This window comes from Sorex araneus, chromosome 1, assembly GCF_027595985.1.
Source record: "Sorex araneus isolate mSorAra2 chromosome 1, mSorAra2.pri, whole genome shotgun sequence".
NCBI classification, from domain to species: Eukaryota; Metazoa; Chordata; class Mammalia; order Eulipotyphla; family Soricidae; genus Sorex; species Sorex araneus.
The window spans coordinates 66,161,990-66,178,659 of record NC_073302.1 but is presented as its reverse complement, the minus strand read 5'-3'; the positions used below and the strand labels follow the sequence as shown (position 1 = coordinate 66,178,659).

The 16,670-nt window shown below is 37.2% G+C and overlaps 1 protein-coding gene across 3 annotated transcripts in view; it reads left to right on the top strand.

Annotated features, from left to right (window-relative positions):
- Positions 1-16,316, top strand: part of IL33 (interleukin 33) — a 61,681-nt gene extending 45,365 nt beyond the window's left edge. Inside the window, exons 4-9 of one of the 3 annotated variants that reach the window (XM_055118803.1) lie at positions 5,814-5,908; positions 7,608-7,718; positions 9,411-9,524; positions 10,225-10,272; positions 11,717-11,820; positions 13,290-16,316. In XM_055118803.1, the coding sequence (XP_054974778.1) occupies positions 5,814-5,908; positions 7,608-7,718; positions 9,411-9,524; positions 10,225-10,272; positions 11,717-11,820; positions 13,290-13,502 (685 nt within the window). In that variant the 3' untranslated portion in view covers positions 13,503-16,316. The remainder of the gene's footprint in view (positions 1-5,813; positions 5,909-7,607; positions 7,719-9,410; positions 9,525-10,224; positions 10,273-11,716; positions 11,821-13,289) is intronic. The other 2 variants (XM_055118811.1, XM_012931690.2) reach the window with 2 other exon arrangements.
- The last annotated feature ends 354 nt before the right edge of the window (positions 16,317-16,670 follow it).

Genomic DNA, 16,670 nt, shown 5'->3' with positions numbered 1-16,670 from the left:
TTGAGGGACCATACACAGTGCCAGCATCAAACCCAGTGTTCAGCATGTAAAATATGTACTCCAGCCTACGAAGTCATCACTCAGCTTCACACACTCTTTTATTTTAAGCTTATTATAGATGAACTGGAGAGATAATATTGGAGTTAGAGCACTTGCTTTGCATTCAGATTCTGAGTACTACTGAGAGGGAGTGAGGGAGGGATAGAGAGTGCAGATCAGTGCAGTTCTACTAAAATACCCATGTAGCACTGTAGCACTGTCGTCCCGTTGTTCATCGATTTGCTCGAGCAGGCACCAGTAACGTCTCCATTGTGAGACTTGTTGTTACTGTTTTTTAGCATAAAGAATATGCCATGGGTAGCTTGCCAGGCTCTGCCATGCAGGCGTAATACTCTCGGTAGCTTGATAGAGCAAATGCTGTTGAGTCTTTATGTTTAATTTAAATGCCACCCCACTCCTGCCAAGTTGTCAAAGTAATTCTATGAAAAAGGTAGAAGGGAGGCTTTTCTTTTCCCAACTTCAAATTATACTATAAATCTGCAGTAAGCAAGACAGTATGGTACTGGAATAAGGATAGACTCTTAGATCAGTGGAAAAGAATCGAGAGTCTTAAAAAATAGATCCTAGGGTATCTGGACAGTTAATTTTTGATAAAGAAGAAAAATAAGTATGAAGTGGAACAATGAAAGCCTCAGTAAATGGTGAGGGATAACTTATCAGTCATTTGTAGATAAAAATAAACTGAAGTCCCTATCTAACACCATCCTCAAAAGTCAAAGAGAATGGATTAAGGACCTTGATATCATACTTAATTTCATAGATCATATTGAAAAAAATAGGTAAAACACTTAATGGCATTGGATCTAGTGATGCCTTCAGATGACTCCAAAACCTAAAAACAAAAGAAAACAAACCCCATCTCACCATATGTAACTTTTGTTTAATACATCATAGAAAATGATCTCATTGGTTCCATTCATGTTGCAGCAAACTGTACAATTTCATCTTTTCTTACAGCTACATAACATTTAAGTGTGTGTATCACAATTTATTTATACATTCATTAGTCATTGGACAGTTAAGCTGTTTCCATATTCTAGCTATTGTCCTACTTTTTACAATGAACATAGATGTGCATATATTTTTAATTAATGTTTTTGTATTTGGGAGATAGGTGCCAAGAAGTGGAATTTCTAGGTCACACTTCCCTGAATATATCTAAAAATAAAATATTTTTAAAAGTGTTTAAAGAACATCACTTTTGTCTTTTCTGAGGCTCCAGTCCACTCATGTTCTTCTTTATTATCAGAGAAAAAAAAATTGACTATAGATTCTAAATGGCTCAGAACTCAAATTAGTCTTTTTGTTTGTTGCTGAGTTAAATGTGAAGCAATAGTAACTTAGTGGAAATGGTTCTGCATCCCTAAATTAAACCTTAAAGAAAAAAAATGCATTTTCTTTGTAACCCAGAAGATGCAAGTTCTTCACAGATATGAGAGAGAGGGGACAGGCTAGAATTCATGCCACAGTTACTGGCAGTGATGCAAAATTTAAAATTCAACCCTTAAGATACATTATCTCAGTCGTTTACTTAAATAATTTAGAGAAAGAGTGATAAAAAATAATTCCTAAATAATGTAGGTGTTTGGAATGCATCATATTATTTTAATTGTCCCTTGGCAAATCTTCCTTCACAATAATATTGGCTAAACTAAACTAAGGCTTAACTAAGGTTGTTATTATTTAAACACACCTGGCACAAAATTCGAAGCATCTGAGTTGTGTGACAGGCATGAGTCATTTCTCAAAACTCAAGGTGCAAAAAAATGTCAAATCTTATTTTTCTAAATATTCTATGCTGAGCTCTCAAAGCAACAAGAAACAAAAGCTCATTTTAAGTTTTTCTCCTCTTTGGAGGCTAGCAGGATCTAACACAATTAAAAAGCCACAGAACTCAGTATACAATCACTACATCTGGTTCCACATGAGTTCTGGTCACCATTATGGCATTTTGCACTTAGTTTCAACAATATACACTACTTTACTAGCTGAAAAAAAGTCCCTACCCAAATTATTCCCTTTGTAGTTTCTAGGAAACTGTTCCTCAGGACCCGGCCATTCTTTTACTGCTACTTACTCTTCTTCATATCCATCATTCCATTCCCTTCCTTGACAATCCAGTTTCCTTATGGACTTAGGCAGAGTTCACAGTATGGGTCTCATAGTCCATCAATCTAATAGAAGTATTTCACTTATTCTGCACAGTACTGATGTTTTTAAAATTCGAGAAGCATTTTACATTTGGTAGGTTTTGCATTAAAATACAAATATATCACTTCTCTTTAAAAACTGGAAGATCATGGCAACAGTAGTGTAGGACTGAGTAAAGCTCGCTGCTTTAGTTTGATTCTGTCCATAGATCTTCTGTTACCATGAAGGAACTTTGACTTTATCCTATGGACAGAGGAAAATCATTTAAAACATTGAATTTTTAGAACCACGAGATACTTTTATGTTAGAGACAGCATGTTGGTGGTGGTTCAAGAGAGGGAAAGTGAGGAGACAAGAATAGGAATAGAAGTAAATCAGAGGTCTACGAAATTTATCTAGGGGATTGATGTGATCCTGACCCAACAACAGACGGAAGGGAAGGACTCAATTTCAGTACATTTTAAGGGTGAAACCAATAAGGCAAAGACAATATTTTGAAGGGTGCCGAGAAAAAATGATTTTCAGTTCTCTAATGTAACAACTGGGTAGGCAATACTAGTTGTCAAGGTAACTAAAAATGAAAGGGATATGTTGGGGTAGAGAAAGGCAAAGATGATTTTCTTGGGGCTGGAGTGATAGCATAGCAGGTAGGGCATTTGCCTTGCACGCGGCCGACCCGGGTTCAAATCCCAGCATCCCATATGGTCCCCTGAGAACCGCCAGGAGTAATTCCTGAGTGCAGAGCCAGGAGTAACCCAAAAAAACCAAAAAAATAAAAGATGATTTTCTTATTATCTTGTAGATAGACACACGCCATTCATGTGAAGAGGTTCAGAATTCAGGATACTCAACAGACATATGTAGATGCTATAAGGTAGCTGAAAGCTAAATGCCTGTGGAGAAGGAGAAACAGGACATAATGCTCAGCAGGAGACTGAAGAAAGAGTTACCTTTGGAGAGTCACCTGCATGTAATGATACAAATGAAATCATTGAAGCAGGAAAGATTGTCCAGAAAAAAAAATGTCTAGTGGGAGAGGGAAAAAGTAAAAGGTCCTCTGGAATACTAACACTTTAGAAGGAGGCATATAGGGAGGAACTAACCAAGCAGACATGGAAAAACTAATCAAAAGACAAGAATGTGCTTATCAGAGAGAATAAAAAAGAAACAAAGAAATTGAATGATGTGACAAGAGGGAAGAAGGGTACAAGTAAAGATGAGGTCCCATAAGTCAAGTACCATAGACAGATAGAGCTGGAGTGATAGCACAGTGGGTAGGGGGTTTGCCTTGCACAAGGCCAACCTGGGTTTGATTCCTCCACCCCTCTCCGAGAACCCGGCAAGCTACTGAGAGTATCCCGCCCCCCATAGCAGAGCCTGGCAAGCTACCTGTGGTATATTCTATAAGCCAAAAATAGTAACAAGTCTCACAATGGAGATGTCACTGGTGCCTGCTCAAGCAAATTGATGAGCAACGGGATGATAGTGATACAGTGATATAGGAAAAATAGACAGGAGTGAAATCAGTGATGGGAAGAAATTAAAAATGAAGTGATTAATTTCGTAGTCCTCATTTTTAGTCACTGGCTTTCTCAGTGACAAATCTAATTAATGGTGTCTGGGCCCCTTCCTATTAACTCACCAGAAATGCCGGAAGGATTTCATCATGCTGTTACTATGGTGAAATTCACTGTGAACATTCCCCTAAGAGCTACGATGAGACAGTGCCCTAAAAAAGCAAGCAGGATGGAGACTGCCTAGTGGCAATAACCCCCTCTAAGTTGAAGGTGGATTTTTGACCTCAGCAGAGACTTTCTCCTATAGTTTCCCCATGACCATGAAAGGACTTTGGGGAAAGGGGAAGTTATGGAGTTTTTAAAATTATTTATTGAGGTATCATAACTTAGAATAATATTCAATATTAATGTTTTAGGCATCCAGTGCTACTACACCTCACACCAAAGTGCCAATGGTCCTTTACCACTGTTTCTATGCTGTTCCTGTCTCCCCATCTCATAAAGAAGAGCATATATAGAACAAACATGTTGATAGTATTGTTTTATACCTCTATCCCTGAACAGACAATGTGTTACAATTAATGAAGTATTAAATTAGTTGTTAGGAGTCCAAGATCTATGCTGGCTGTGGCACAGTTTTATAAATTGTTTTGTCACTATAAAAGCACATATAAATGTAAAATACTACAGTTGATATTTCAAAATTGTGATGCAAAATTGTGAAGTGCCAGGAAGAATATGAGTACTATCATCTGCACTTTACCTGGGAAGACAATTGAAATACTTAAAGGTAAATGTCCATTTGAAAGAGGCAAATAGAGATAATTCAAAATATAAACTGACTAATAAGAGAGAATATCCCTTGACTTTGAAAGGCATATTTGTAAGGTAAATATTTTGAAGAATTAAAAAATATTAAGTTGTAGGTACTAGAAAGACAGTACAGTGGATAGGATATGGCCAAGCTGATTCATTCCCGGGAACTCCAGATGACCCCTAAAGCTCCACTGGGAGTGATCCCTGAGTTCAGAGCTAGGAGTAAGCCAAAAGTAAACCTAAAAGAAAGTACAGTCTCACACCCCCCATTTTTAAATCATAGAATAGATTGCAAACTCACAATATTTTACTTTTTAAACACTTATAAATAACTAAAACTTGGCTATAATAATCAAATTTCCTGATGATTTATTTTCTTAAATGACTTGAGTATTTCAAGATCCTTTTCTATTTGACTCTGAAAACCTTAAAAGTTTTCAAACAATAAATTAAAATGTTTCTTTTGAGAGAAAAAAATGTTCTATTCATTGCTATTTTGGTGATGAAAATCAGGACATACAAGGCACATACTTTACTACTGCACCATGTCTCTGGATATGATGTCTAATTTTTTAAATATGAAATACATATTTTTTCTTTAAAATGGTTGGAAAGGGACTGAAGAGATAATATAGTGAGTAGGATGCTTGCCTTGCAGGCAGCTGAAGCAGGTTCAATCCCCAACATCCCACATCCAAGCACTGCCAGGAGTAATTCCTTAGTGCAGAGCCAGGAGTAACTTTGAGCATCACTCAATGTGGCCCTCAAACCCAGAAAAGTAATAATATTTAAAAATGACTCAATAAAGAAAGGATTTCTTAATAATTAGCTTTGCTATTTCAAATGATTACTTGAATTTTTATTTTGTTGTCATTTTAGCCTCTAAAGTTACAATGCAATATTATCTTAAGAGTAGTAGAAAGAATAGCTTTGATATTAAAGACACTTGAGTTACACCTTCTCACCAGACCTATACCTTTGGGAAACTAAGCCTGACTGCTAAAAAGTTTAGATCATTATCTGTACCTGAAAATATCCCTACCCCCCAAAACCTTTACCTTGCAAAATAATTGTGAAAAGCTAAATGAAATAGCACATAAAGTTATTAGTACAATGCATGCCCCACTATAGATAGTAAATGGTAGATGTTTTAATATCAAAAACCTTGATAGACTATATCTGTCCCTCCAACATTATTAAAAATATATTCTAAGACTAGGGAGATATCACAAATGTATTCTAGGACTAGTGTGCATGTTTTGCAGGTAGGAGGCCCGGGTTCAGTTCTCTGAGCAACTCCAGGAGCTACCCCCAAGGACCCTGGGATTACCCACTGTGTACTGCTGGATATGGCTTCAAAACCAGTATGTATCAGTATATATGTGTATATTATAGATAAGTGATTATGAGTATCATATGATCATTAAAAACCCTTCCCTCAATTATGTGAAGACTGATATGTATTTGGTGAAGGAACATTTTCTCTTATATAGAATTGCAAAAATCAAAATTTGTCTAATGATCTAAAGTTATTCACAACTCATTTGACAGCAAAATATAATCTGAACTCATTTGACAGTTAAATATTTTTGCTATATTTTGTTTTTGTTTCTTGTGCTCAGGATTTACTAATTAGACAAATCATTTTTATGATAGACTTTCCTATATTCTGCTAGGAATGTTTTACATATATAAATGTTTTCTTTCCTACACTCTGCTATGAATTTTATATAAAATAGTGTAGGAAAATATATCATATATATTTGCTTTACAACACAATTCTAATATCAAAACATCTAAATTTTTTAAATTATTATAGTTTCATATTATTACAATAAAATTTGTAGTATTAAATCAAAATTATTGTAAACTACCACCACCCAAAATGTCCACTACCCTCCACTATTGTCCCTTATATCACCTCTGGTTCACTCTTTCCTTCACAGTTTCTGTTTGTTTTGGGGCCATGCCCAGCTGTTCTCAGGGCTTACTTCTGGCTTTAAACTCAGGGATACTTCTGGTGGGGCTCAGGGGACCACATGGGGTGCCAGGGATTCAACCCGAGTCAGCCATGTGCAAGGTAAACACCATACCCACTGTACTATCTCTCCAACTCCCTATGGTTTGTTAATAAATTCTGTAATACAAGGCAAGGAGCTTTTCATTTGTTCCATCTGTCTATTTTCTTGTTTGTTCTATCCGTATTCCACAGATAAGTGAGAGCATCCAGTATTTGTCTTCCCCCTCTGACTCATCTGTGTAATTTTATCTTACTTTACAGCATAAAATTCCACAACTTCGTTCTACATTCATATGTTGGACACTTGGACTACTTTTAATCCTGATCATTTTATTACACACTGCAATGAACAAAGACCAAATTTTTGAATTTTGAAATGCAACTGGTCCCCATAGTTGCACTATATACTCAGAAGTCATATGATCATAAAATCCCTCCCTCAATTGTTCTTTTCATAAAGGGATAAATATATGAAGGAAACTCATTTTTTTATTATTTAGACTCCCAACTGATTACCAAAGAAATAATCCAAAAACAGCTACACTCTTTAAGTATTCTAAAGTGTATCACTTTATGAAAGAAATCACCAAGAGGTATTCACCAAAACAATAAGGAAACTATATAAACTAGCAATTTATCAATATGATGATGGGTGTTTATCTGTCTTCATTGACCACATATTTTTTCATTACCCAAATTTTCCTCTTAGAAAGTTGTAAAGACTATGAACTAATTTTTAGTCATTTTCAAAAGAGCTTTAAATAGTATAAGAGAAAGTGTTATCCTATAATGCTATGTGAAAACAAAGAATACAAAATTATAAATATATATTAATTTAAAGTATTTAAACTAAAACATTCGTAGCCGTTGCTTTTGGGTGGTGAAGACCTAGATGACTAGCTTTCTTGCTGCTGGATTTCAATGGTTTTGCACTACTGGACATAAAAGTGCTTAGAGGGACTGATCACTTCAGATAATCAATGTTGTTGTCTGAGTAGAGTGAAGACTGACTATCTATGCCTACCTCTGCCCATGCCCTGCAGCTAGACAATGTGACCAGACACCCTCTCCTAAGAAACAGAAAACCAAACAGGCCATGAAGAACTCCGCTGAGAGAAGTGCTAGAACAGATACAAGTATCCGAATTAGCAAAGGTATAAGTGGTTAAGGGGGTGGAAGGGACTAAGGACAAGACATAGGTTACCGGCAAGTGCTGCTCCAGAAAGCAGTTCTAAGTATATGTCTTCATGTATATCCAAAATTTCTGTCCCATTTGCAGATGATTTTTTTTGTGCATTTATCCATATCCAAAACTAAGTGCAAGTAGCTGCTCTTACAATGCATGTACTTTCTATTGTTAGAAAATTACCAGCATTTTGAACTGTTTGCTATGAATTCAAATACCATGTACGTTACTTATACAAAAAATAGCTATATTATCTTTTGAGGAGAAAACATTCTCCAAAATCTCAGTGTTTCAACAATAAACATAAAAGAGCTATTATTATTTTTCAAATGTATTTCCAACTCATACATCTTTAAAAAATGTAAAAGTAATTTTAAATTAGTCTTAGCTGTTTGCACAGAGTTCATGTTGATAGTGACTGTCAGGAAGTGACAAAATCGCCATTAAGAAAACTTGATCAGGGGCAATAGCATAGCGGGTAGGGCATTTGCCTTGCACACAGCCAACCCGGGTTTGATTTCCAGCATCCCACATGGTCCCCTGAGAACCACTAGGAGTAATTCCTGAGTGCAAAGCCAGGAATAACCCCTGAGCATTGCCGAGTGTGACCCCCCCAAAAAAAAGAAAGAAAACTTGATCAGGAATTGCATGTTGCCCTTTCAAACATTATTGATATAAACATGTTAAGTTCCCAGAGACATTAAAGTTTCTTATTAGTACAGGAGTTAATATACAAATTCAATATTTAACATTGCTTAATATTTTTAAGCATTATTTTGTAATACATAGAAAAAAATTCTTCAGAACCCATGTAGATGGTGTCTAAATATGCTAAAGCTCATCCCAGCATGCTATAAGATACTGTCACTTTTCATACATGATTGGACATTTTTTAAAAGATGGAGTACTGATCTAAGTACTATTATTTAGCCAGAGGATAAAAGGGGCTCATGCTTGTGTACCTCAGGACTGCTGACAGTCTCTTTATATATGAGTAATGATTTGTCCATACCTATGAAAATACTGTAACTGAAACTGAGAACAGAGGAGAAGTGGAGCATGCACTGGGACATTGGTAGAGGGAGCAGACAGACACTCTGGTGGAGAGTATAGTTGCAGTTTAATTTAAACTCTACTAGTTTTATTTAAACCCTACTAGTTTTATTTAAATCATACTAGTAAGTTTTGTAAACCAAAGTGCCTAAAATAAAATGTAAAATAAATACAAATAAAATATTTTAACCTGTCAAAAAAAAAAGTAAATACTGTAACTTCTCAGCAGTCGGATAATTTACACCATATGGAGTCAGAAAATAGAAGTTTCTTCATGCAATGTCTGTCACTCTTTCAGCTTTTTTCTCCCCACATACCATAGATGCATTAATATAGCCTCCCATGACCTTCAGAGAGGACACCATCATTTTAAATCTCATTTAGATTAGTTCATCCTTTGAGCTAATAAAGTTTGGACCAAAAGTTTTCATCTACTTAAAAGAACAACAATTTTTCACCAACCTAACAGTAACAAATAAAATGTGGCTCTATTATAACAACAGCAACAAAAATTCCAGGAAAAACTTAGTGAGATATTTTTTAGAAGGTTGCTAAATTGATCGTGGAAACAAGCATTTTGAATTACTAATGATGGAATTTTTACCAGTCACAGAGAAATCTGCTTGCTTAAGAACCTACGACAACCAGCTTGTTTATTTTATTTGTGAGAATAAAGATTCTGAGATCTATATTCGAGACCTCACTACAGAACAAGAAAAAGGTAAAATATTTATTTTTGTCTGTTATGTTGTAATAACAACTAGTAAAGAGAAAAAAATCATCCTGTAGATTCAATATGCTAATTCTAATGCAGTGGCACTGGATGCCTGAATATTACAAGCTGAGAAAGATTCAGAAGCTTAAAGTTCATCAGGGAAGAATGCTGATATTGAGTGGTAATTGTTTTAATGGAAGATGGAAGAAGAGATCACATGCTCTTATCACTGAATTACCCACTAGATCTTTCCAGAGTTATAAATATCACCAAAGTAAAACTTCTAATGAAGAATGTATGAGTGCTAGGGACTGGAGAGATAGTACAGTGGGCAGAGAGCTTGCCTTGCATGTGACTGACCCAGATTCAATTCCCAGCATTCTATATGTTTCCCAAGCTCTTCCAGGAATGATCCGTGAGAGCAGAGCCAGGACTAAGTCCTAAGCAATGCTTGGTGTGCCCCCACACCCCAAAAAAGAATATATAAGTGCTATGAATAATATTGAATAACAACTGTATTGGAAAATCCATCAGAGCATATTCAAACATTTTTTGAACTTTCCCAAAGCCATAAAAAGCTTTTTGCTATTATTGATATATATATATATTAGAAGAGAAATGTATTTTGTGACATTATTTTAGTGTTAGTAGGGAAATATTTTAATAAATAATATCTCACCAAATGAATTTATGTGTTCTCTTTCAGACAAAGTGTTACTCACTTACTACTGTTTTCAACCCTCAATTGAATCAGGTAATTTACAGAGATAAGTGGATATACTGCTTGAATTTCTAAATTTTGGGTAAAGGTAAGTCAAAATGCCCCATGAAAAAAGGAAGTCAGTCTGGTCCGGAGCAATAGCACAGCAGGTAGGGTGTTTGCCTTGCACATGGTCGACCCGGGTTCAATCCCCAGCATCCCATATGGTCCCTTGAGCACTTCCAGGAGTGATTCCTGAGTGCAGAGCCAGGAGTAACCCTGGTGCAATGCCGGATGTGAACCAAAAAGAAAAAAAAAAGGAAGCCAGTGTAAGGAGATTCTCTTCAACCCAAGCACATGGTGAAATCTCAGATTCAAGGAGCATCGATGTCATCCCATCCCTTTTGTGGTTTAATACAACATAAGTTTTGCTACATTTGGCAGAGATCCAGAAACAGCAGTGGTTTAAGCTACACAAAACTTTTTTTCTGTTAGTGGAGCTGAAATGGTAGATATACTCATAGGGTTTTCTAGGTTCTTGGCTCCTTTTGCTTTGTGGCTTTGTCCACATCTAAATGGTTCAAGACTGTAACCATGGCAATGTCCAATGAGCAAATGCAAAAGATAAAAAATGCATAAATTTCTTTCCGCTTAAAGACACAAGGTAGAATTTGTATTTCTCACATCTCCACTCACTTCACATTGGCAAAAACTCATTCTCTTTGCTCCTCTTAACTGCAGTAAGTCAGGGTGGGAAATGCTCAATTATTACACTAGAGGAGCTGGGTACTAGGAAACAACTATCAGCGACTTTACAGGGATACAGTGAAGTTATCCCCAAAATACCCCCCCAAACATGCAGTAAACCAGAATTTTGTTGTTTTGTTTTAGAATCCCATTTGACAGTGTTGAAGGGCTACTCCCCACTGTTTTCTGGGGTTACTTCTAGAGGTGTTTCTGGGGTTACTCATACAGTGTTGAAATTGGAACCCAGGCTTCCAGCATTCAAAGTATGTCTCCAGGAGAGTCACAGTTCACCAGTAGGAAGCATAGAAGAAAATGAACTCGATCTTCTTCGAGGAACTTAGAATTATCTCTAGCTGGTTAATGACTTTCGGGCAGGAAAAGGCCTCCCAAGCAGTGTTCACAGGGTCCCTGGACTCCACCTGCAATTAGATTCTTAGTTCAGTGCAAAGGCTCGAATAAACTGTGCTGCTTGAGTCCTGCAGTATTGGGGATACTCAGGGACCATGTGGTGCTGGGAAACAAACCTTAGGGGGAGGGATGCATGCTAGGCTTGTACCCTAATTCTTGCGCTATGTCCTGGACCCATGATTCTTTAGTTTTATTTTGGTGACAATGTTTCTAAGATCCAGACTAGTAAATGAAGATGTGAATAAATAAATGACATCTTGAGCTCTTCCCCTGGTGTCACATTCATTTAAATTAAGATGAGGTACACTATTAACTTTATAATTTACATTTTTTTAATTATAAGGTGATGTTGTTGATGGCCATAGGTCCATAGTAAGCCTGAGCCCTGAAAAACACAAACGCTTCCTCCTGCATGCCGACACCAATGACGAGGAGCAGTCTGTCAAGGTAAAGAGAAATAGATTTAACTGCCATAACTGACTCCACTCATTGCATAAATTTGGGTGTTTGGGATATTTTGAAGAAGGACATATTTTGGTGCTGTTGTAAATAAAACAGTGACTATTAATAATTTGCATGAGAAATGGGGTGGGGGTTGACATATATAGACTTGCTAATCAAAATCTGGTCTCTGGCAGCAGTACAGATTCTGGGACTTATTAGAAATGCAGAATATTTAGGTTCTTCCCCAACTGAATCGGCATCAGTATTTTAGCAAATCTCCAGCAGATTCATCAAACTTTAAGAGGCACTGCTTAGATAGAATGATCTCAAATCCTCTCTGTTTGACTTTAAGAACCACTATGTTCTTTCTATAAAGGAAGTAAATGTCTACAAAACATAGTGTTCTTAAGAAAACAAAGCAATTTTATACTCTAAGTCTGCTAAATGTAAGGTCAAAAACATTCTCATAACTAAGATTGATAGATATCATAATAATCCACATTCTGGTCACAGGATTCATTGCATATTGTCCTCCAGCCTGTGTATGTCATTAGTAGACTGGTCATGAGGAATCTAAGGTGGAAGCTAGGAAGAAACATGAGTATAACCACTGCCACTAGATCACTGTCATCCCGTTGTTCATTGATTTGCTCGAGCGGGGACCAGTAACGTCTCCATTCGTCCCTGTCATGTGCTAGTGTAGCCCAATGGCATATTGGGGGTTCTTTTAGGATCAGGGGGATGAGGACTGTCATTGTTATTGTTTTTGGCATATCGTGTACACCACAGGTAGCTTGCCAGGCTTTGTCGTGTGGGTGGGATGCTCTGGGTAGCTTGCCCGCTCTCCGAAAGTATAATGAAGAAATGAGTAACACTGGTAGCACTGTTGTCCCGTTGTTCATCGATTTGCTCGAGTGGGGACCAATAAGTCTCCATTGTGAGACTTATTGTTACTGTTTTTGGCATATTGAATACACCATGGGTAGCTTGCCAGGTTCTGCCGTGGGGGCAGAATAGTCTTGGTAGTTTATTGGGCTTTCAGAGAGGGACTGAGGAATCAAACGTGGGTCAGAAGCGTGCAAGGCAAACGCCCTGCCCACTGTGCTATTGCTCCAGTCCTAAATAAATGAGTATAATAAATAAAATAAATTCTATAAATACTCAAAATTACAAAGTTATCTAATTCAATTATGCAAAAAAAGAAAATTAACATTAAACATTGCAAAAGAGGAGTACAAATCCAGAACTTCTGTGTCCAGATTCAGTCATTCTGAGTTATAGTGGGAAAAAAAAATGACTTCCCCAGTTTGCCCTTCTAATCATATCTTTGTTCTAACCCTAACAAATCCCCTACATAGTAAGCATGTTTGCTAAGTTGTAAATAATTATTCTTCTGTGGTTTCTAATACAGGGAAGTGAATTTGACTCTGAATCTTCCATTCACATACTGCTTTTGAATCTTGTTTCCTCAGCTCCAAGAAGTTGCAGAGTCATTGCCATACCAGGCGCTCTTTCATCTCCATGTGAACTCCTTCCCATTCGTTAAGTTTGAATGCAAGAACAATCCTGGAGTGTACATAGGAGTAAAGGACAATCAACTTACTCTAATTAAAAAAGAAGACGAAACTATGGAAATGAACACTGTATTTAAGATCTCTAGGATCTCTGATATCCCTAAGATTTAGCATTATATGGGTATATTATGCTAGCATAATATAGCAGCTTATGGGTGGAGCAGCCCAAGGAAAAAAGAATGAGAGATAAGCTAAGTAAGAGACATACCAATTAAGGGAAACAAAGTGATTAGCTAGCAGGACAACATTTTTTTTATTATGTATAAATTATTTTCCTTAGTTTTATTTGTTTCTGAACCACACCTGTCAGTGCCTAATGGTTACTTTCCGCACATTACTCAGAGGTCAGTCTAGGTAGGGCTCAGGAGACCATGTGCTGCTGAGGATAAAGTCATCAGTTCCCACATGCAAAACATGTGCGCAAGACCTTTGAGCCATCTCCCCAGCCCTGGTTATATTTATTATTTCTCTCTGAATTACTGTATCTTAAACATACGTAGCAATATATTAAAAAGGATATTGATTTAAAAAAAAAAGGAGTTGCCAACATCCTGAAGAGATTCAGACTGGCCTTTACTTTTTTCAACTTTCAGTTTAGGCTAAAGATTGAGGTCTTTATAGTTAAGACTGAGACTTCTACACAGAAGCAAGGGCCCAGCCCATGTATCACTTTAGCTAAAAATCCATTTAAAGAACTACACAGGAAACAGTTTCCCCTGGTTCCAAACAACAGGCTCCAATACTAATGTGGATGATTAAAAGGCAAATAGGGCTGGAGCAGAAGTTCAGCGGGTAGGGTATTTGCTATGACGTGGTACTTGCTCTGATATGGAGGAAGAAAGAAAGAAAGAAAGAAAGAAAGAAAGAAAGAAAGAAAGAAAGAAAGAAAGAAAGAAAGAAAGAAAGAAAGAAAGAAAGAAAGAAAGAAAGAAAGAAAGAAAGAAAGAAAGAAAGAAAGAAAGAAAGAAAGAAAGAAAGAAAGAAAGAAAGAAAGAAAGAGAAAGAGAGAAAAAAAAGAGAGAAAGAGAGAAAAAAAAGAGAGAAAGAGAGAAAAAAGAGAGAAAGAGAGAGGAGCCAAGCCTGCTCCCAAGCATTGCATATGGTCCACTGAGCCCCACCAGCAATAAACAAAAGAGATAAAAAAGACAAACAGATGTTCACAACTGGAATAAAATGGCAAGTTTGTTCATAGACATTTTACGCTATACTTGTATTAACTCTTTTAGTCAGGGGTTATTATATAACATAATATAGACATCCAAAATGGCAAGAAAACTTTCATAATTAAGAATAACAAGTCAGGACTGGAGAGATAGTACAGGGGTTTAGGCACTTGCTTGGCACATGGCAGACTGGTTCAATCCTCAGTACCACATATGGACCATGACCAGGAGTGAGCTCTGAGCACAAAGCCAGCAGTAAGCCCCAAGCACTGTCCAGTGTGGCCTAAACACGCTACCCACCACCACCACCTAAGAAAAGGAAAAAAAAGAAAAACAGAAAAGCAGAACTCGTAAAAATTTATAATTTTATTTTATTAGTTTTATTTCTTAAATTCTAATTTTTTTCTAGTGATGCTCAGGGGTTCATGCTGGCTCTGTAATCAGGAATTACTCCTGTCAGTTCTTGGGGAACCATATGGGATGCCAGGGGTTGAACGCAGGATGGTAGTGTGCAAGGCAAATGTACTAACGCTCCTGCCCCTAATTCTCATTTTCATATCTTTTTTTTCCACTCAGAGCATAGACATTTTATTGCGATATAAGAGATATGCAATATTGCATCCTTTTAAGGTATACAAATATGATTATTTAATATGTTAAAAAATATTGCTTCTGAAAGTTACTCAACACATCCTTCACCTCAGATAACTGCTGGTTTTTGGTCACTGTTTTGTTAAAAACATTTGATATCTACTCTTTCAGAAACTCAGCTATACACTATGGTATCGTTAGTTGCAGTCATCAGCTTAATGTTGTCAACTGCAGTTTCTATGCTGTACATACTGTAGAGATCATACTGTATGCGATGCATTTCATTTGGTTTAATGTCCACAATGTCATCCATGTTCTGACATATAAAAGAATTCTTCTTGGGGCTGGAGTGATAGCCTGTGGGTAGGGCATTTGCCTTGCACGTGGCCAACCTGGGTTCAATTCCCAGCATCCTATATGGTCCCCTGAGCACCACCAGTGGTAATTCCTGAGTGCAGAGCCAGGAGTGACCCCTGTGCACTGCCGGGTGTGACCCAAAAATTTTTTAAATTTTTTTTTTTTTTGCTTTTTGGGTCACACCCAGCGATGTTCAGGGGTTACTCCTGGCTTTGCACTCAGGAATTACTCCTGGCAGTGCTTGGAGGACCATATGGGATGCCGGGGATTGAACCCGGGTCGGCCACGTGCAAGGCAAACGCCCTACCCGCTGTGCTATCACTCCGGCCCCAATTTTTTAAATTTTTAAAAAATTAAATAATTCTTCTTATGGATGATTGATATTCCGTTATGTATGTGTCTTATTTTTATGGCTTATATTCTTACATTAGAAAACGAGATAAATTTTGTTCAAACATACAATTGAAGTTACTGACATATGTTACCAAATTAGAATAGTTTTATTTATTTTATTTTTCAATTTTGGATAACATGAGTTGACGTAACTGAATATGTTTTAGAATTTCCCTCTCCCACAGTCCACTAGATCCCTCCCCAACTCTGGTAACTACAGCTCTGTGTTCTAAGCCCATGTGTTTTCTAACTTTATTTTGCCAATAAACAACTTTTTTTGTTGTCCGGGCGTTGTTTTGGGCGACACCTTACTCCTGGAGAACCTTGAAGAACCATGTGGGATGCTGGAGATCGAACCCAGATGAGCTACATGCAAGGCAAATGCCATATGGACATCCAAAATGGCAAGAACTCATTTTTTTTAATTTTTTTTTTATTTTTTGGGTCACACCTGGCGATGCACAGGGGTTACTCCTGGCTCTGCACTCAGGAATTACCCCTGGCCGTGCTCAGGGGACCATATGGGATGCTGGGATTTGAACCCGGGTCGACCGCGTGCAAGGCAAACGCCCTACCCGCTGTGCTATCTCTCCAGCCCCAAGAACTCATTTTTTAAAAATCACTTAGCCACCTATGTTGGGGCATCTCAGTTCCAAGGAATTCATGTCCCATAGTGAGGCCAGAACTTCTCTGAGCTACTAGCCCCAAGATGGGACACAGGGTTAACATTACAATGTCAATAATACAAACAATGAATTATATGTCATATTAGGCC